Here is a 16,043-nt window from a genome sequence, read left to right on the forward strand (position 1 = left end):
CTCCAGTCCCTTCTTCCTCTCCCTCCCATATCCAGTAGCTCTCTCCCTTCCCTCCAGTCCCTTCTTCCTCTCCCTCCCATGTCCCAGCAACTCTCTCCCTTCCCTCCAGCCCCTTCCTCCTCTCCCTCCCATGTCCCAGCAGCTCAGCCATTTTTCCTCCAGGTCCGCCCATCCGCATCCTTCGCGCTGTCTCTATCCCTTTTGCCCCACGGAGGCAACGCTTCCTTCCTGCCCTGTCTTCTCCTGAAGCTCCGCTGCATCGGTCCCTCCCTGCAAGTAGAATCCTCCTTCGCCGGTTGCGCTGCGCTGCCATGCACATGGAGTTTCGCTCCTCCCCCTGCCGCGTTCATCCGGCCCTAAACAGGAAGTGCATCACAGAGGGCCAGATAGACGCGGCAGGGGGAGGAGCGTAGCTGCGCGACCGGCGAAGGAGGATTCTACTTGCAGGGAGGGACCGATGCAGCCGAGCTTCGGGAGAAGACAGGGCAGGAAGGAAGCGCTGCCTCCGTGGGACAAAAGGGAGACAGCAATGCGGATGGGCGGGCCTGGAGGGAAAATGGGTGGGCCTGGGCCCACCCAGGCCCACCCGTGGCTACGCCCCTGCCTCCAACCTCCATGCACCCCTCCTTTTTCTCTTCTCCTCCTTCCTCTATATCCCATTCCATCTCCTCCTCCACCCTGGGTTCCCCCAGCTGCTGCTCATTCCCTGGATCAGAACTCATTTCCCAATCATTCACCCCTCCCTACAGTTCCTGAGAGTCCTGCTGATGCCCCAGTGGTTTCTGGGACTGGTAGTTTCTCTCCCTAACTAGTGTTTTCACTGGGGCTTTGACCACTAGAGGGCAAACCTTTTGTCTAGAAGGGATTAGTGAAGAAGAATCATTACATTTCAAAGGAAAACCTCTTCCCCATCCTGGTCTCAGCATGACTGGAACTGGACTCCTTTCAGAGTCCTCACAACGTGCAGGATGTCAGACTCACAGAAACAGAAGCCTGCCTTTGCAGATCAGCAACGCGGCCGCGCCGGAGAAGAGGCCTTCGGCTGGCAGGGGTTGGGGACCCCCGCCAGCAAAGGTACCCAATGGCAACGGGGGAGGGTTGGCGGCGGGAGGGGGGGGGGTCAAAGGGGTTGGCGGCAGGGGGAGCCAGAGCCAAATCTACAGGGGCCCATGCCCCCGTGGCCCCACGTAGCTACGCCCCTCGCTGATACTGAATGCCACTACCTATTATTATAGCATTGCCATTTAATTTAGCTTCCATAGGTTGGTATTTTACAGTCACTGCTCACTAATACCTGCATCGCTACTCGGTAGTAGCATGTTCCGCATATTATTATTATCACCGCTAACTGTTGTCTGAAGCGGATTCTATTTGCAAACGTTTTTTGAAAATCAATGTGTTTACAATCGTTTGCATTTTTTGCACTTACAATATATGTAACTCCAGAAGGACAAGACAACGTCGCAGCATACTGCTTCCAACCACTTTGTTCAGTTGAACAACACCGCCGCACGCTTTCTGCTACTCTTCGTGGTGAGCCCTGTTTCAGTTGCGCATTCAGACCTCTAACATAAAGAGTATGGCATGGCTGAAGGTTTGCCTAGGGCATCGGATATCCTTGGGCTGGCCCTGATCCGGGGACATTTTGCACTAGGTTACAGAACTTGGAGCAGTCCACAGAACACTTGATGGATTGCATCCAGATTCTTGTTTGAATGAACTTACAAGCTTCGCATGGAAATCCAGATGCAGTGTATTTACAAGGACCTTTTTATTCTTTTTATTCCTTCCCCTCTTACCTATCCTATCCTATCCTATCCTTGTCTACCTCCCCATATGCTGGTGGTTGGGAGGCGGGACTAGTGCTGGGCAGACTTATATGGTCTGTGCCAGAGCCGATGGTGGGAGGCAGGGATAGTGTTGGGCAGACTTATACGGTCTGTGCCAGAGCTGGTGGTGGGAGGCGGGACTGGTAGTTGGGAGGCGAGGATAGTGCTGGGCAGACTTGTATGGTCTGTGCCAGAGCTGGTGGAGGGAGGCGGGGTTGGTGGTTGGGAGGCGGGGATAGGGCTGGCCAGACTTATACGGTCTGTGCCCTGAAGAGGACAGTACAAATAAAAAAGTAGCACATATGAATTTATCTTCTTGGGCAGACTGGATGGACCGTGCAGGTCTTTTTCTGCCGTCATCTACTATATATTATTGGGCACTGTTGCCACTATGTTTTATCACAGTTTATAATAGTCTTCTTACATGTCCTTTGTAATGTTTTTTTACTATGAAAGCCGCATTGAGCCTGCCATGTGTGGGAAAGCACGGAGTACAAATGTAATAAATAAATAAATAAATAATTAAACTCAGCAATTACGTTACAATAGATGCAGTACATTCAGACATGAGACCATGCATGATTTACCACTGAGTGCTTGATTTTCCAACAAAATCTTTTATACAGTTTGCAGAGGAAGAACCCACAGGAATTATTCTAGCCATACAACTAATCTGCTAAAGATACAGATGATAATTTATTCCAGCTCCAGCTCTGAAGTCCTTACCTCTCTTTTCTCTGACTAGCAATATGGACTAGATTCTATATATCAGTCCTTAAAAAATCAACACCAAAAAACCCCACCTAGGCATATTCTATAAAGTACGCCTACTTTATAGAATACACCTACATTTCTGTGCAGTTTATAGAAAATGCCAAGCACCTGTCCATGTGATTAAATTTAGTCACGGGCAGTTATGCCAAGTAAAACCTGGTGTAAACGCTGATGCCAAAATTAGGTGCGGAGCGGGTGAATTCTATAATGACGTGCATAGATTTTAGAAACGCCCACAACCTGCCCATTGCATATGCACGGCCATGCCCCCTTTCCAACTATCCTGCTTATTTTCGAAGGAGAAGGCCAACCATCTTCCGACACAAATCGGGAGATGGCCGGCCATCTCATAAACACGGCCAGATGGGTATAATCGAAAGCTGAATTTGGCTGGCCAAAGTTAAAGGGGGCGTTTCGGCAGGGTACGGAAGGCGGGACGAGAGTGTGGTTACGAGATGGCCAGCTTCGGCCAATAATGGAAAAAAGAAGGCCGGCTCTGACGAGCACTTGGACAGCTTCACTTGGTCCATTTATTTTTAGGACCAAGCCTCAAAAAAGTGCCCCAACTGACCAGATGACCACCGGAGGGAACCGGGGATCACTTCCCCTTACTCCTCCAGTGGTCACCAACCCCCTCCCACCCCCCCCAAAATTTTTTTAAACACTTATGTGCCAGCCTCTATGCCAGCCTGAAATGTCATACCCAGCTCCATGACAGCAGTATGCAGGTCCCTGGAGCAGTTTTAGTGGGTGCTGCAGTGGACTTCAGGCAGGCAGACCCAGGCCCACTCCCCCTACCTGTTGCACTTGTGGTGGCAAATGTGAGCCCTCCAAAACCCACCCAAAACCCACTGTACCCACATCTAGGTGCCCCCCTTCACCCATAAGGGCTATGGTAGTGTTGTACAGTTATGAGGAGTGGGTTTGGGGGGCTTGGGGGGGGGGCTCAGCACCGATGGTAAGGGAGCTATGTACCTGGGAGCAATTTGTGAAGTCCACTGCAGTGTCCCCTAGGGTGCCCGGTTGGTGTCCTGGCATGTGAGGGGGACCAGTGCACTACAAATGCTGGCTCCTCCCACAACCAAATGGCTTGGATTTGGCCGGGTTTGAGATGGCCGCCATTAGTTTCCATTATTGGCAAAAACCAATGGCGGCAATCTGTAACGCCGGCCCAAATGTTGAGATTTGGCCGGCCTCGACCGCATTTTCGAAACGAAAGATGGCCGGCCATCTTGTTTCGATAATACGGTCGGGTATGCCGCTTTCCAGGGCCGGCCTTAGATATGACCGCCCTTATAGATGGCTGGCCCCGTTCGATTATGCCCTTCCACGTAACTTACAATTTAGGTGCGTCATGTTACAGAATGCACTTAAACAGTTGTGTGCATAAATTCTAATTAATGCCAATTAGAGTTAATAATTGCCTGCTAATTGGCAATTATCGGTGCTGATTGGCTTGTTAACTAATTAAGAATATGCCCGGATTTGCACGCGCAGCCTAAAGTCGTGCTATATAGAATCTGGGAGTATATGTGGAAATGTATGCCATTATTTGCCCTGAGCTTAAACTGGAAAAAGTGGACAGTAAATAGAGAGAACCATTCCTGTCATGATCTCACAACACTTGTTATGCTTATTTTTAGGGATGACCTTGGGAAGATGAATTATACCACAATGTGCATTAAGGAAAGTATGCGAATGTACCCGCCAGCCCCTTTAGTGTTACGGCAGCTCACCAAACCTATCACTTTCTTTGATGGACGCTCCCTCCCTGCAGGTCAGTTTTTTATGAAGTCTTATGTATGGCAGATAATGCTAAGAGCCAGGGCCAGCTCAATCATTTGGCCAGTCTAGGCAGTTGCCTAAGACTGCAGCTTTATTATTATTATTTTTTTTTTTAGGGGGGGGGGCACCAAAGAGCAGCAGTAGTCAGTGCAAAACAATAGGTCCTATCAACCACACAAACTCGAAGAAACGGGAGGTTCTTTAACCAGCAGGGGAGTGGAGGCAGTTTTGAAATAGCCCATTTACCCAGATTATTCTGAACATAACATAAGAACACAAGAACAGTCAGACTGGGTCAGACCAATGGTCCATCTAGCCCAGTATCCTGCTTCCAGCAGTGGCCAATTCAGGTCACAAGTACCTGGCAGAAATCCAATTAGTAGCAACATTCCATGCAGAACCCTAAAGAGTAGCAACATTCCATTCAGAATCTCAAAGAGTAGCAACATTCCATGTAGAACCCCAAAGAGTAGCAACATTCCATGTAGAACCCCAAAGAGTAGCAAGATTCCATTCAGAATCTCAAATAGTAGCAACATTCCATGCTACCAATCCCAGGGCAAGAAGTGACTTTCCCTATTCTGGGAAGAGTTGTGCTCGGATCATCTTTTTTTTTTGAGGGGGGGGGGGAGGGAGGAGGACCAAGGAGCCTAAAAGTTGATTGGGGGAGGGGCAAAAGGCTGATGGTTTGCTTAGGGCATCATCTCTGCCAAAAGCACCTGGATCACTTTTTCTCTAAATAGTCAGGAATATTTTTGATTGTTTTACTCATGATTCCTGGCCAGCTTATTCCATGTTGTGCTTTCCAAGTTCTTGGGTCACTAATGAGTGAGAACACTTCCCTACACTCTGCAGTCGGTGGCACTGCCCATGAGCTGCTGCTTCAGTGCCAACCCCCCCCCCCCCCCCCCCCCCCCATGCATGCTGTTTAGTCACATTTTTCCCAGAGGTGATTGCTTGTGACTTCAGAAAGGTTTTTTTTGTTTTGTTTTGTTTTCTGGAGCCCAAAGCCAAACCATGTTTTTGCAGTGAAATCTTTCTGCTTAGTGAATAATTACACAAAGAAGCAGAGTTTCAGGTACTGATAAAGGTGCAAGAAACTCTGCTCAGAGAAATCCTAGGGTTGCCAACCAGCCTGGCCAGTTTCCATTAAGGGAGATAGCTAATCAGCAGGAACTTTCAACCAGTCAATGTGTGTGTCAGTTTTCTCCTCACTGTCAGCCTCCAAACTGGAAAAGAGTCCTCCGTATCCTGTGGACCAGATTTTGGTAAAGCAGGGGCCAGTTTGCAACAATATTGTTTTGGAAAGGTGAATTGGGCAGGGCTCACTCCACACCCACGCCCTACCTGCTGTACAGAAGCAGGAGGGCCAGAGCCACCCTGGGGTCTGGCAATGAAATGTGCAAGGATGGGCTCTTCAGATCAGTTCTCCTTGAAGCCAGCATAGTGTTCCTGCTTTTACCAAGAACTACTACTATTTAGCATTTCTATAGCGCTACAAGGCGTACGCAGCGCTGCACAAACGTAGAAGAAAGACAGTCCCTGCTCAAAGAGCTTACAATCTAGTAGGCAAAAAAATAAAGCAAACAAATCAATTATTGTGTAGAGGAAAGAAGAGAGGAAGATAGGTGGAGGCGAGTGGATACAAGTGGTTACGAGTCAAAAGCAATGTTAAAGAGGTGGGCTTTCAGTCTAGATTTAAAGATGGTCAAGGATGGGGCAAGACGCAGTGGCGTACTAAGGTGGGGGTGCGGCCCGCCCCGGGTGCACGCCGCTGGGGGGGTGCCGTGCGCCGGTCAGCTTCATTGTTTCCATGCTCCCTCTGCCCCAGAACAGGTTACTTCCTGTTCCGGGGCAGAGGGAGCACGGAAACAACGAAGCTGACCGGCGTGCGGCACCCCCCCCCCCAGCGGTGTGCACCCGGGGGGTTCTTTCGCTGGGGTGGGAGGGTGATGAGGGGGTTCGCGCTGCACCGGGGGGGGGGGGGGCGAGACGCTGCACCCAGGGGCAACCGCCCCGGGTGTCAGCACCCCTAGGAACGCCACTGGCAAGACGTAGGGGCTCAGGAAGTCTATTCCAGGCATAGGGCGCAGCAAGACAGAAGGAGCGAAGTCTGGAGTTGGCAGTAGCGGAGAAGGGAACAGATAAGAAGGATTTATCCAGGGAACGGAGTGCACGGGAAGTGGTGAAGGGAAGGACGAGTGTGGAGAGATACTGGGGAGCAGAACAGGTCTGCAGGACAGGGAGGATTAGAGGATGTGCAATTGTTGGTTATATCGAGGGGATGATGAAGTTGGTGGAAGGGCTGTTTATTTTTCTCCAGTTACGAAAGTTGGCCACCCTAAATGAACCTGAGCACACGGCCATTTGGGCAAGGGAACGCAACAGCTCGAGGGTCATTTTCCAAAAGATCTATTTCTAAAGACCCTGTGATATATGGACGTGCGAACGTTGTTAGCAAATGACTGTCTAATTAAATATAAAACCTTAGGGACCCTTTTACAGAGCGGTAATAAGCCCAGTGCGGGCTTACCGATCTCTCTTTTGGGACGACCGCCGGACCCAACGCAGCTGCCGGTGGTCATCCCGCCCCAAGCATGTGGCATTTCCGGTGGAAAGAGAAAACCCCCGGAAATGGCTTGCGCGATGGTAACCTGGCGGTAATCAGGCATCGCCGCGCACTGCCCAGTTACCGCTGGGTTAGCGCAGGATCCCTTCTCTCCACCTCAGTGGGTGGCGGTAAGGGCTCCCCGTCGCATGGCCATGCGGTAAGAGCTCTCTTACCGCATGGCCACGTGTGCTGGGGGCTTTTTTACCCACTGTGGTAAAAAGGGCCCTTGCGCACGGGAAAAATGGCCCCCGCCGCCAGCGCGGGGCCCTTTTTCCCGCAGCTTGGTGAAAGGGCCCCTTCATAGAATGTCACAGATTCCTTTCTAACAAACTCTATCCTACTGTTTTTCACAGGGTCTTTGGTTATGCTGAACATTTATGCTATTCACAGAAGTCTCAGTGTGTGGGAAGATCCAGAGGTAACCTTTTCTTCTGAAATACTACTACTACTTAACATTTCTAGAGCGCTACTAGGGTTACGCAGCGCTGTACAAGTTAACAAAGAAGGACGGTCCCTGCTCAAAGGAGCTTATAATCTAAAGGACAAAATGTCAAGTTGGGGCAGTCTAGATTTCCTGAGTAGAGGTGTAGTGGTTAGGTGCCGAAGGCAACATTGAAGAGGTGGGCTTTGAGCAATGATTTGAAGATGGGCAGGGAGGGGGCCTGGCGTATGGGCTCAGGGAGTCCGTTCCACGCATGGGGTGAGGCGAGGCAGAAAGGGCGGAGCCTGGAGTTGGCGGTGGTGGAGAAGGGTACTGAAAGGAGGGATTTGTCCTGAGAGCGGAGGTTACGGGTAGGAACGTAAGGGGAGATGAGGGTTGAGAGGTAAGGAGGGGCTGCAGATCGAGTGCATTTGTAGGTTAGAAGCAGAAGCTTGAACTGAATGCGGTACCTGATTGGAAGCCAATGAAGTGACTTGAGGAGAGGGGTGATATGAGTGTATCGGTCCAGGCGGAAGATAAGGCATGCAGCAGAGTTCTGAACGGACTGAAGGGGGGATAGATGGCTAAGTGGAGACCAGTGAGGAGTAGGTTGCAGTAGTTAAGGCGAGAGGTAATGAGAGAGTGGATGAGAGTTCGGGTGGTGTGCTCCAAGAGGAAAGGGCGAATTTTGCTAATGTTAAAGAAGCGACAGGTCTTGGCTATCTGCTGGATATGCACAGAGAAGGAGAGAGAGGAGTCGAAGATGACACCGAGGTTGCGGGCAGATGAGACGGGGACGATGAGGGTGTTATCAACCAAGATAGAGAGTGGAGGGAGAGGAGAAGTGGGATTGGGTGGGAAAACAAGAAGTTCGGTCTTGGCCATGTTCAGTTTCAGGTGGCGGTTGGACATCCAGGCAGCAATGTCGGATAAGCAGGCCGATACTTTAGCCTGGGTTTCCGCAGTGATGTCTGGTGTGGAGAGATAAAGCTGGGTGTCATCAGCATAAAGATGATAGTGGAAGCCATGAGATGAGATCAGGGAGCCCAGGGAAGAGGTGTAGATTGAGAAAAGAAGGGGTCCAAGGACAGATCCCTGAGGGACGCCAACAGAGAGCGGGATAGGGGTGGAGGAAGAACCATGAGAGTGTACTCTGAAGGTACAATGGGAGAGATAAGAGGAGAACCAGGAGAGGACAGAGCCCTGGAACCCAAAAGAGGACAGTGTGTTGAGAAGTAAGTTGTGATTGACAGTGTCAAAAGCGGCAGATAGGTCGAGGAGGATGAGGATGGAGTAATGACCTTTGGATATGGCGAGGAACAGGTCATTGCAGACTTTAGATAGTGCCGTTTCTGTCCAGTGTAGTGGGCGAAAGCCAGATTGAGGCGGATCGAGGATGGCATGAGAGGAGAGAAAGTCAAGGCAACGGCTGTGAACGGCGTGTTCAAGTATTTTGGAGAGGAAGGGTAGGAGGGAAATGGGGCGGTAGTTGGAGGGACAGGTAGGGTCAAGTGATGGCTTTTTGAGGAGTGGTGTGACTACAGCATGCTTGAAGGTGTCAGGGACAGTTGCAGTGGAGAGAGAGAAGTTGAGGATATGACAGATGGGGGAGTGATATTAGGAGATATGGTGTTAAGTAAGTTGGTGGGGATGGGGTCAGAGGAACAGGTGGTGCATTTTGAGGAGGAGAGAAGATGGGCGGATTCCTCTTCGGTGATATCAGGAAAAGAGGAGAAGGAGGCCTGGGTTGGTTGGTTAAGGGAGTGGGTTATGGGATGAAGAGGAGGAGAAGGTTTAGTGGTGAATTCGAGGTTGATCTTCTGGACCTTGTTGCGGAAGTAGTCAGCCAGTAATTGAGGAGAGAGTGAGGGGGGGGGGGTGGGAGCGGAGGGCACTTTGAGGAGGGAGTTGAGGGTGGCGAAGAGACGACGAGGGTTAGAGCTGAGGGAATTAGTCAATTGGGTGTAATAGTCCTGTTTGGCAAGGAATAGGGAGGACTGGAAGGAGGATAGCATGAATTTGTAGTGATTTCCTCCATAGGCATTCAGCCGATCGGGTGCAGGAGCGGAGGTATCGGGTGCAAGGGTTAAGCCAGGGCTGGGGATTAGTGCGCCTTGTGGGACGGGAAATGGACGGTGTCTAGGGCAGAGGAGAGAGTGGCATTGTAAGCGGAGACAGCCTTGTCGACAGACTCGGAGGACATGATGGACGGGAGGAGATCAGAGATACTAGAGGATAAGGTGGGGGCGTCAACAGCCTGGAGATTCCTGGAGGTAGTGGTTAGTGTTGGGTGGGACTGAGGGGGGGGGGGGTGATGAAGTGTGAATGTGATCAGGTGATGGTCAGAGAGAGGAAGAGCTGAGGCGCAGAAATTGGAGGGTGAGCAGGTAGAAGAGAGGACGAGATCAAGACAGTGACCAGATTTGTGAGTGGGGGTGGTGGAGCTCAGTTGGAGGTTGAAGGAGGAGGTTAGAGTGAGGAACTGAGAAGCATATGAGTCGGATGGGTTATCAATGTGTATGTTGAAGTCACCAAGAATGAGGGATGGGGATGAGGGGTCAAGAAAAACGGAGAGCCAGGCATCGAAGTCGGTAAGGAAGGAAGGGAGGGACTTATCAGGGGGGCGGTAAATGACTGCCACTCTGAGTGGCAGCGGGTAGAATAGACGGATGGAGTGGACTTCAAAGGATGAGAAGCAGTGAGACTGTGGTAGGAGGAGGGGTTGAAAACTGCAGGAGGGTGAAAGTAGTAGACCAACGCCGCCACCGCGGCCAACTGGGCGGGGCGAATGGGAGAAAAGATAGCCTCCGTGGCATAGGGCCGCGACTGAGACAGAGTCGTCAGGGGTGAGCCAGGTTTCGGTTAGGGCGAGCAGTTGAAGGGAATGGGAGATGAATAGCTATAGTGAATTGGGGGGGGGGGGGGGCGTCAAGAGAGTAATAGAATGAAGAATGACAGTGCAAAAGGTTCTTTTCAGAAACAGTAAATACTCTCTCAGTAGGTCTTCCTTTCTCCACCTCTGCTGAGTAACTGAACTAGACAATGCTTCTGGCTTTCTCTACAGCCTCTCGTACAGGAAGGATGGTCTCCTTTCTGTTTCCTAGGTTGTAGATGACTTATTCCCTGTGGAGCACCTGTGAGGCATCCAGAAACACCTCTTCAAAAATACACTCAGTATCTAGATCGATCCTAGGAAGGCAGCAAAACATCTCATTTAAAAAAAAAATGACACAAATTCTCTAATATACACCTAAAGAAGGTTGCCAAAAAGCTTCTCATCTTCCAAAAATGCAGTGCATTTTTTCTAGCAAATAAGGTGCCAGTACTCAAATGCCAGGCCACCCTTCAGGGGTGGGGTGATCACTGAGGGACAAACCCCACAATAGCCAGGCCCCCTGCAGCCAGTCACAGAATCTATGACAAGGCGGAATTGGTGTGTAGAGCCTGAGCTCTTTCATTAAAACTTGGGGACCACAGGTCAATTTTAGCAGACAATGGAAAAGGTGCCGGTACTCAGTACCCCCAAGTACCCCCTCAAAAAAAGTCCTACAAAAATGTATCCAAAAGTCGTGTTTATCACAAATATACACATCTCAAAACTCTAGCTCTCCGTGGCCCTCTCTTTGCAGTGTATAGGCCTAGCTGGTATATGGAAGCTCCTCTCCTTGTCCAGGCCTAAGACCACCCTGGAAACAAGAACACCCCTACTCCTTCCTTAAGCAGAAATCTCCACACCCCCTTTCTATAAGACCACGTGGCCTTTCATAGTTTATTTATTTATTTTGCCGCATTTATATCCCACATTTTCCCACCTATTTGCAGGCTCAGTGTGGCTTACAATATAATACAACTACAATCACATTGATGGAATAGAGAAGCAGAGTATATATAACAGATAAGGTGCCTAGGAATATTATGGCAATCATATTAACGGAGAAGAATTTCAGAATTATTGCTATTAAGGTTCATACGAAAATTATGTTGATTAAGAAGTGGGTAAGTGGATAACAACATAATATAATGATATCAGGACAAGGTATAATTGTCAGTAATTAGGATAAATGGATAACGGGGATGGGACGACTTCCCTATGAAGAAAGATTAAGAAGGCTAGGGCTATTCAGCTTGGAGAAGAGAAGGCTGAGGGGAGACATGATAGAGGTATATAAAATAATGAGTGGAGTGGAACAGGTGGATGTGAAGCGTCTGTTCACGCTTTCCAAAAATACTAGGACTAGGGGGCATGCGATGAAACTACAGTGAAGTAAATTTAAAACAAATCGGAGAAAAGTTTTCTTCACCCAACGCATAATTAAACTCTAGAATTTGTTGCCGGAGAACGTGGTGAAGGCGGTTAGCTTAGCAGAGTTTAAAAAGGGGTTAGATGGTTTCCTAAAGGACAAGTCCATAAACCACTACTAAATGGACTTGGGAAAAATCCACAATTCCAGGAATAACATGTATAGAATGTTTGTACGTTTGGGAAGCTTGCCAGGTGCCCTTGGCCTGGATTGGCCGCTGTCGATGGACCCTTGGTCTTTTCCCAGTATGGCATTACTTATGTACTTATGTACTTATGACATAACAATGATATCAGGACAGGGTATGATTATCAGTAATTAGGGTGTAAATAAAATAGGCAAAATAAAAGAGTTCCAATATAAAATTGTGTCTGGTGTAGTTTAGGAGTCAGATCGTTATGAGGGATCCATTTTGTACGCTTTTTTGAACAAGTAGGTCTTCAATAGTTTCCAGAAGGTCATCAAGTCGCGTGTTTTTCTTATAGTGGTTGGTAATTCATTCCATCGTAGTGTACAGATGTATGAAAAGCTAGATGTATGTATTGATTTGTATTTAAGTCCTCTGCAATTGGGATAATGGAGGTTTAAGAAAGTACGTGATGAACTTTTGTTGTTTCTCTCTGGTAGATCTATAAGGTCTGATATGTAAGGTGGGGCATCTCCATCAATAATTTTATGAACTAAGGTGCATATTTTGAATGTAACTCGATCCTTTAGTGGAAGCCAGTGTAATTTTTCTCTAAGGGGTTTAGCACTGTAGTATTTCGCCTTTCCGAATATCAGCCTGGCTGCGGTGTTCTGGGCAGTCTGGAGTTTCTTAATGGTTTGAGCTTTGCATCCCGCATATAAGGAATTGCAGTAATCCAAATGGCTCAATACCAGTGATTGCACTAGTTTGCACTAGGGGCTCCAGAATGTCCTCAAACTAAATGTGCACAAGGGTATTTTTAGAGTTTGCCACATTTTTGAAAGAGAAAAATGTAAAACAAAAAAAAACCGCCATAAGGAGGCAGAAGGACGTTTTTCTCTCATAAACGTCCAAGTTGCAATTTTCGACACCCTGATTTTATGTTTTCCTCCACAGGGACAGGTTGGGAGCGTGTTTTGGGCTGGAAATGGGCCCCACCAAAAGATAGACCTTTTCTGCTATAATGGAACAAAATGAAAACATCTAGGGCCAAAATTAAGACTTTTTGGCTAGACCTGTTTCAATCATGATCAAGTGAGCACTGGAGAGATTAAGGCGTAAACCCCCCTACTCCTCCAGTGGCCACTGACCCCCTCCCACCCCTCAAAGATGTGAAAGAAACAGTACACATCAACCTCTATGACACCATCAGATATTATGGCCACTCCTACAAAAGCAGCAAGCAGGTCCCTGGAGGAGCTTAGTGGTCAATGCAGTGAAGAAGGGGACTCAGGCCCATATCCCACTCTAACTGTTACACTTGTGGTAGAAAGTGTGAGCCCTTCAAATCCCACCAAAAACCTACAGTACCTACATGGAAGTGACACCTGCAGGCATAAGGGGGAAAAGGAAAGGGAAATGGGACTTGATATACCACCTTTCTATGGTATTTTGCAACTACATTCAAAGTGATCTACATATATACAGGTACTTATTTTGTGCCTGGGGCAATGGAGGGTTAACTGACTTGCCCAGAGTCACAAGGAGCTGCAGTGGGAATCGAACTCAGTTCTGTGGGATCAAAGTCCACTGCACTAACCACTAGGTTACTCCTAGTGGGATAGGGCCAGATAGACTTCTATTGTCTATGTTCCAGAAACACAAAAGAAAGACCGTAATCAAGCATATAATATCACACTCGTTGATTTAATCATGAATTGCTAATGAGTGTGACTATTGGGCAGACTGGATGGACCGGTCAGGTGTTTATTTGCTGTCACTTACTATGATACAATTAATCCTCTTTGCTCCTGGGCTGATGTGCAGACCTCAGCTCTGACACAGGCATGAGCATTGGATGTCACCTGACCTACTGGCACGTGCATATCCTGACCTCTCAGCACACAGTGCCAGTAAATCAGAGACAAATCTCACATGTGCACACCAGAGTGTTCCAAGTTTCAACTTTCATTCCTTCCTTGCCTACAGTGCTGTGGCTCAAATCCAGAGAGAGACTGAGGGAGCTGACTGGAATTTTCTTTTATGTACCATTAAATTCTACTGGGGATGGGTTGGGATGGGTTAAGGTTTTGCGGGGATGGATGAGGATGGGTAAGATTCCAGTGGGGACGGGTAAGATTCCAGCAGGGACGGGGATGGGTAAGATTTCTGTCCCCGTGGAACTCTCTAATTCAGACCCTTACAGTATAATTGCTAGATGAAGGAAAGTTGCATTTTCTTTGAATTTCACAGGAGGTTGGATTTTTCTGTTGCAGGTGTTTGACCCTCTGAGGTTTTCACCAGAGAATTCGTCCGGTCGACACTGCCATGCTTTTGTGCCATTTGCTGCTGGAGTAAGGTACGGTGCAAAAAAAACCCCAAACTGTGGAACAAAGTTGACTCAATATTGAATATCAACATAAATTTAATTGTGGAGGAAAAGACCTCAGTTGCTGATGGCTAAAGCAACACTGATGTCCTGCTAACCTGGGTGGACTAATTTGTTGCTGCTGAAATAGGCTAAAATCAATCATCGATCAAAAGACCTCCATATAATCGTTAATGTGCAAAACTTGAAAAAGTGTTAAGTCATTTCAACAAAAATGCTTTAATAACGTCATATCTTCTTTTGAAAAAGTGGAACATAAAGAGCACTTATCTGTTCCAACGGGGACCTGTTTCATCCATAGCTTCGTCAGGGGATCAAAGTGTGTTCTAATTGCTGTGCTCAATTTTACTGGTGGGCTGCAGCCTTTCCATCTTCTGGGAAGATATGGAAGACCCATCTTTCCCCGTTCACACTCAGCCTGTTATGTTATCTTTCACTCCTGCCACACATTCAGTCTGATGGTGCAAGTCCTGTGGTTTTTCAACAGGAAACAACAGTGTTACAGCTAAGGAAGTGCATTCATTTCATGTCACTTTCAAACACAATTGACAGGAAAAAAACAACAAAACCTGGGGGGGGGGGGGGGGGGTTGTGTCATGAAGAGTGTGAACTATTTGCAGTGGCATAGCGAGGGCGGCTGACACCCGGGGTGGGTCGCCACTGCTCACCCCCTCCCCCCCGGCGCACACATCCCCCCCTCGGAGCGCATTCTTACCACTGGCGCTCCGCCCTGAGTGCACGTCGTCACTGGGAGCTGCGTCGGCTCCGCTGGTTCCCTGCTCTCTCTGCCCCGGAACAGGAAGTAACCTGTTCCGGGGCAGAGAGAGCAGTGAACCAGCGGAGCCGACACCCCCCCAGCGGCATGCACCTAGGGCGGACCGCCCCACCGCCCCCTCCTTCCTACGCCACTGACTATTTGCAAAGATGGGTACACTCTTTCCCAATAGTCTGCACATACACAAACCATTACACATGCATGTATTATTGGGAAAGAATGTGTACTCTTCTGGAACATTGCACACCCTTTCTGATGGAGCATACACGCTTAACAACATTGCTACCTCCCCCCCCCCCCAAAAAAAATAAAATCCTGTAAATGATATGGGAGACAATATATACAGTCTACAGAGGAAGCAGGGCAAACTACCATACAATCAAAAACAAAATTCCCTGCTCAACTTGTCAGCATACATGTGACCTACACAAACTCAAATATAGCGCAAAAAAAACAAAACAGCTCAGATATCTCAGATAAAAGTTCCATTAAAGTTTCATTACAAGCATCTTCAAGAGAACACACCTTGGCTGGATTGTAATCGACTTACCTTGTCTTGGACTACTGATCTGGGAATACAAATTCAAGATGAGGTGATCTTATCTGGTCTGAAGGGTTTAAGACTGTTTTCGGATTATACGTCCTTTTGGGAGATGCAGTATAAAATCCTCCTGAGGTTATATGTTTCCCCCCAAAAGGCAACTTTATTTAAACTGCAATTGACATCTACATGCCCAAGGTGTACACGCCTGGAAGCCTCGTTGGGACATATGTTTTGGACGTGGATTAATTAAAACATTATGGACATGCATTTTCGATTTTGTTTGCAATATTTGGTTGGTATCAATGACTCCTACTCCATCTGTCTGATTTGGTGTTATCCCAGAGCCTGACCCTCAAGAAAAGGAATACGGGCATTCTTGAGATGGACAATATTGAAGACCTTGAAATCTATAATGTTGCTTTGGATTTCTCCTGAAGCCCCAACAGAACAACTATGGAGATCTCAGATGATCAATATGTTATCTATG

At 48.2% G+C, this 16,043-nt stretch overlaps 1 protein-coding gene across 1 annotated transcript in view; it reads left to right on the forward strand.

Annotated features, from left to right (window-relative positions):
- LOC115471793 (cytochrome P450 4B1-like) overlaps positions 1 to 16,043 on the forward strand; it is a 76,475-nt gene that overhangs the window by 53,521 nt on the left and 6,911 nt on the right. Inside the window, exons 9-11 of the mRNA XM_030205627.1 lie at positions 4,247 to 4,380; positions 7,353 to 7,417; positions 14,125 to 14,207. Of these exons, the coding sequence (XP_030061487.1) occupies positions 4,247 to 4,380; positions 7,353 to 7,417; positions 14,125 to 14,207 (282 nt within the window). The remainder of the gene's footprint in view (positions 1 to 4,246; positions 4,381 to 7,352; positions 7,418 to 14,124; positions 14,208 to 16,043) is intronic.

Source organism: Microcaecilia unicolor, chromosome 6, assembly GCF_901765095.1.
Source record: "Microcaecilia unicolor chromosome 6, aMicUni1.1, whole genome shotgun sequence".
In the NCBI taxonomy this organism is placed as follows: domain Eukaryota; kingdom Metazoa; phylum Chordata; class Amphibia; order Gymnophiona; family Siphonopidae; genus Microcaecilia; species Microcaecilia unicolor.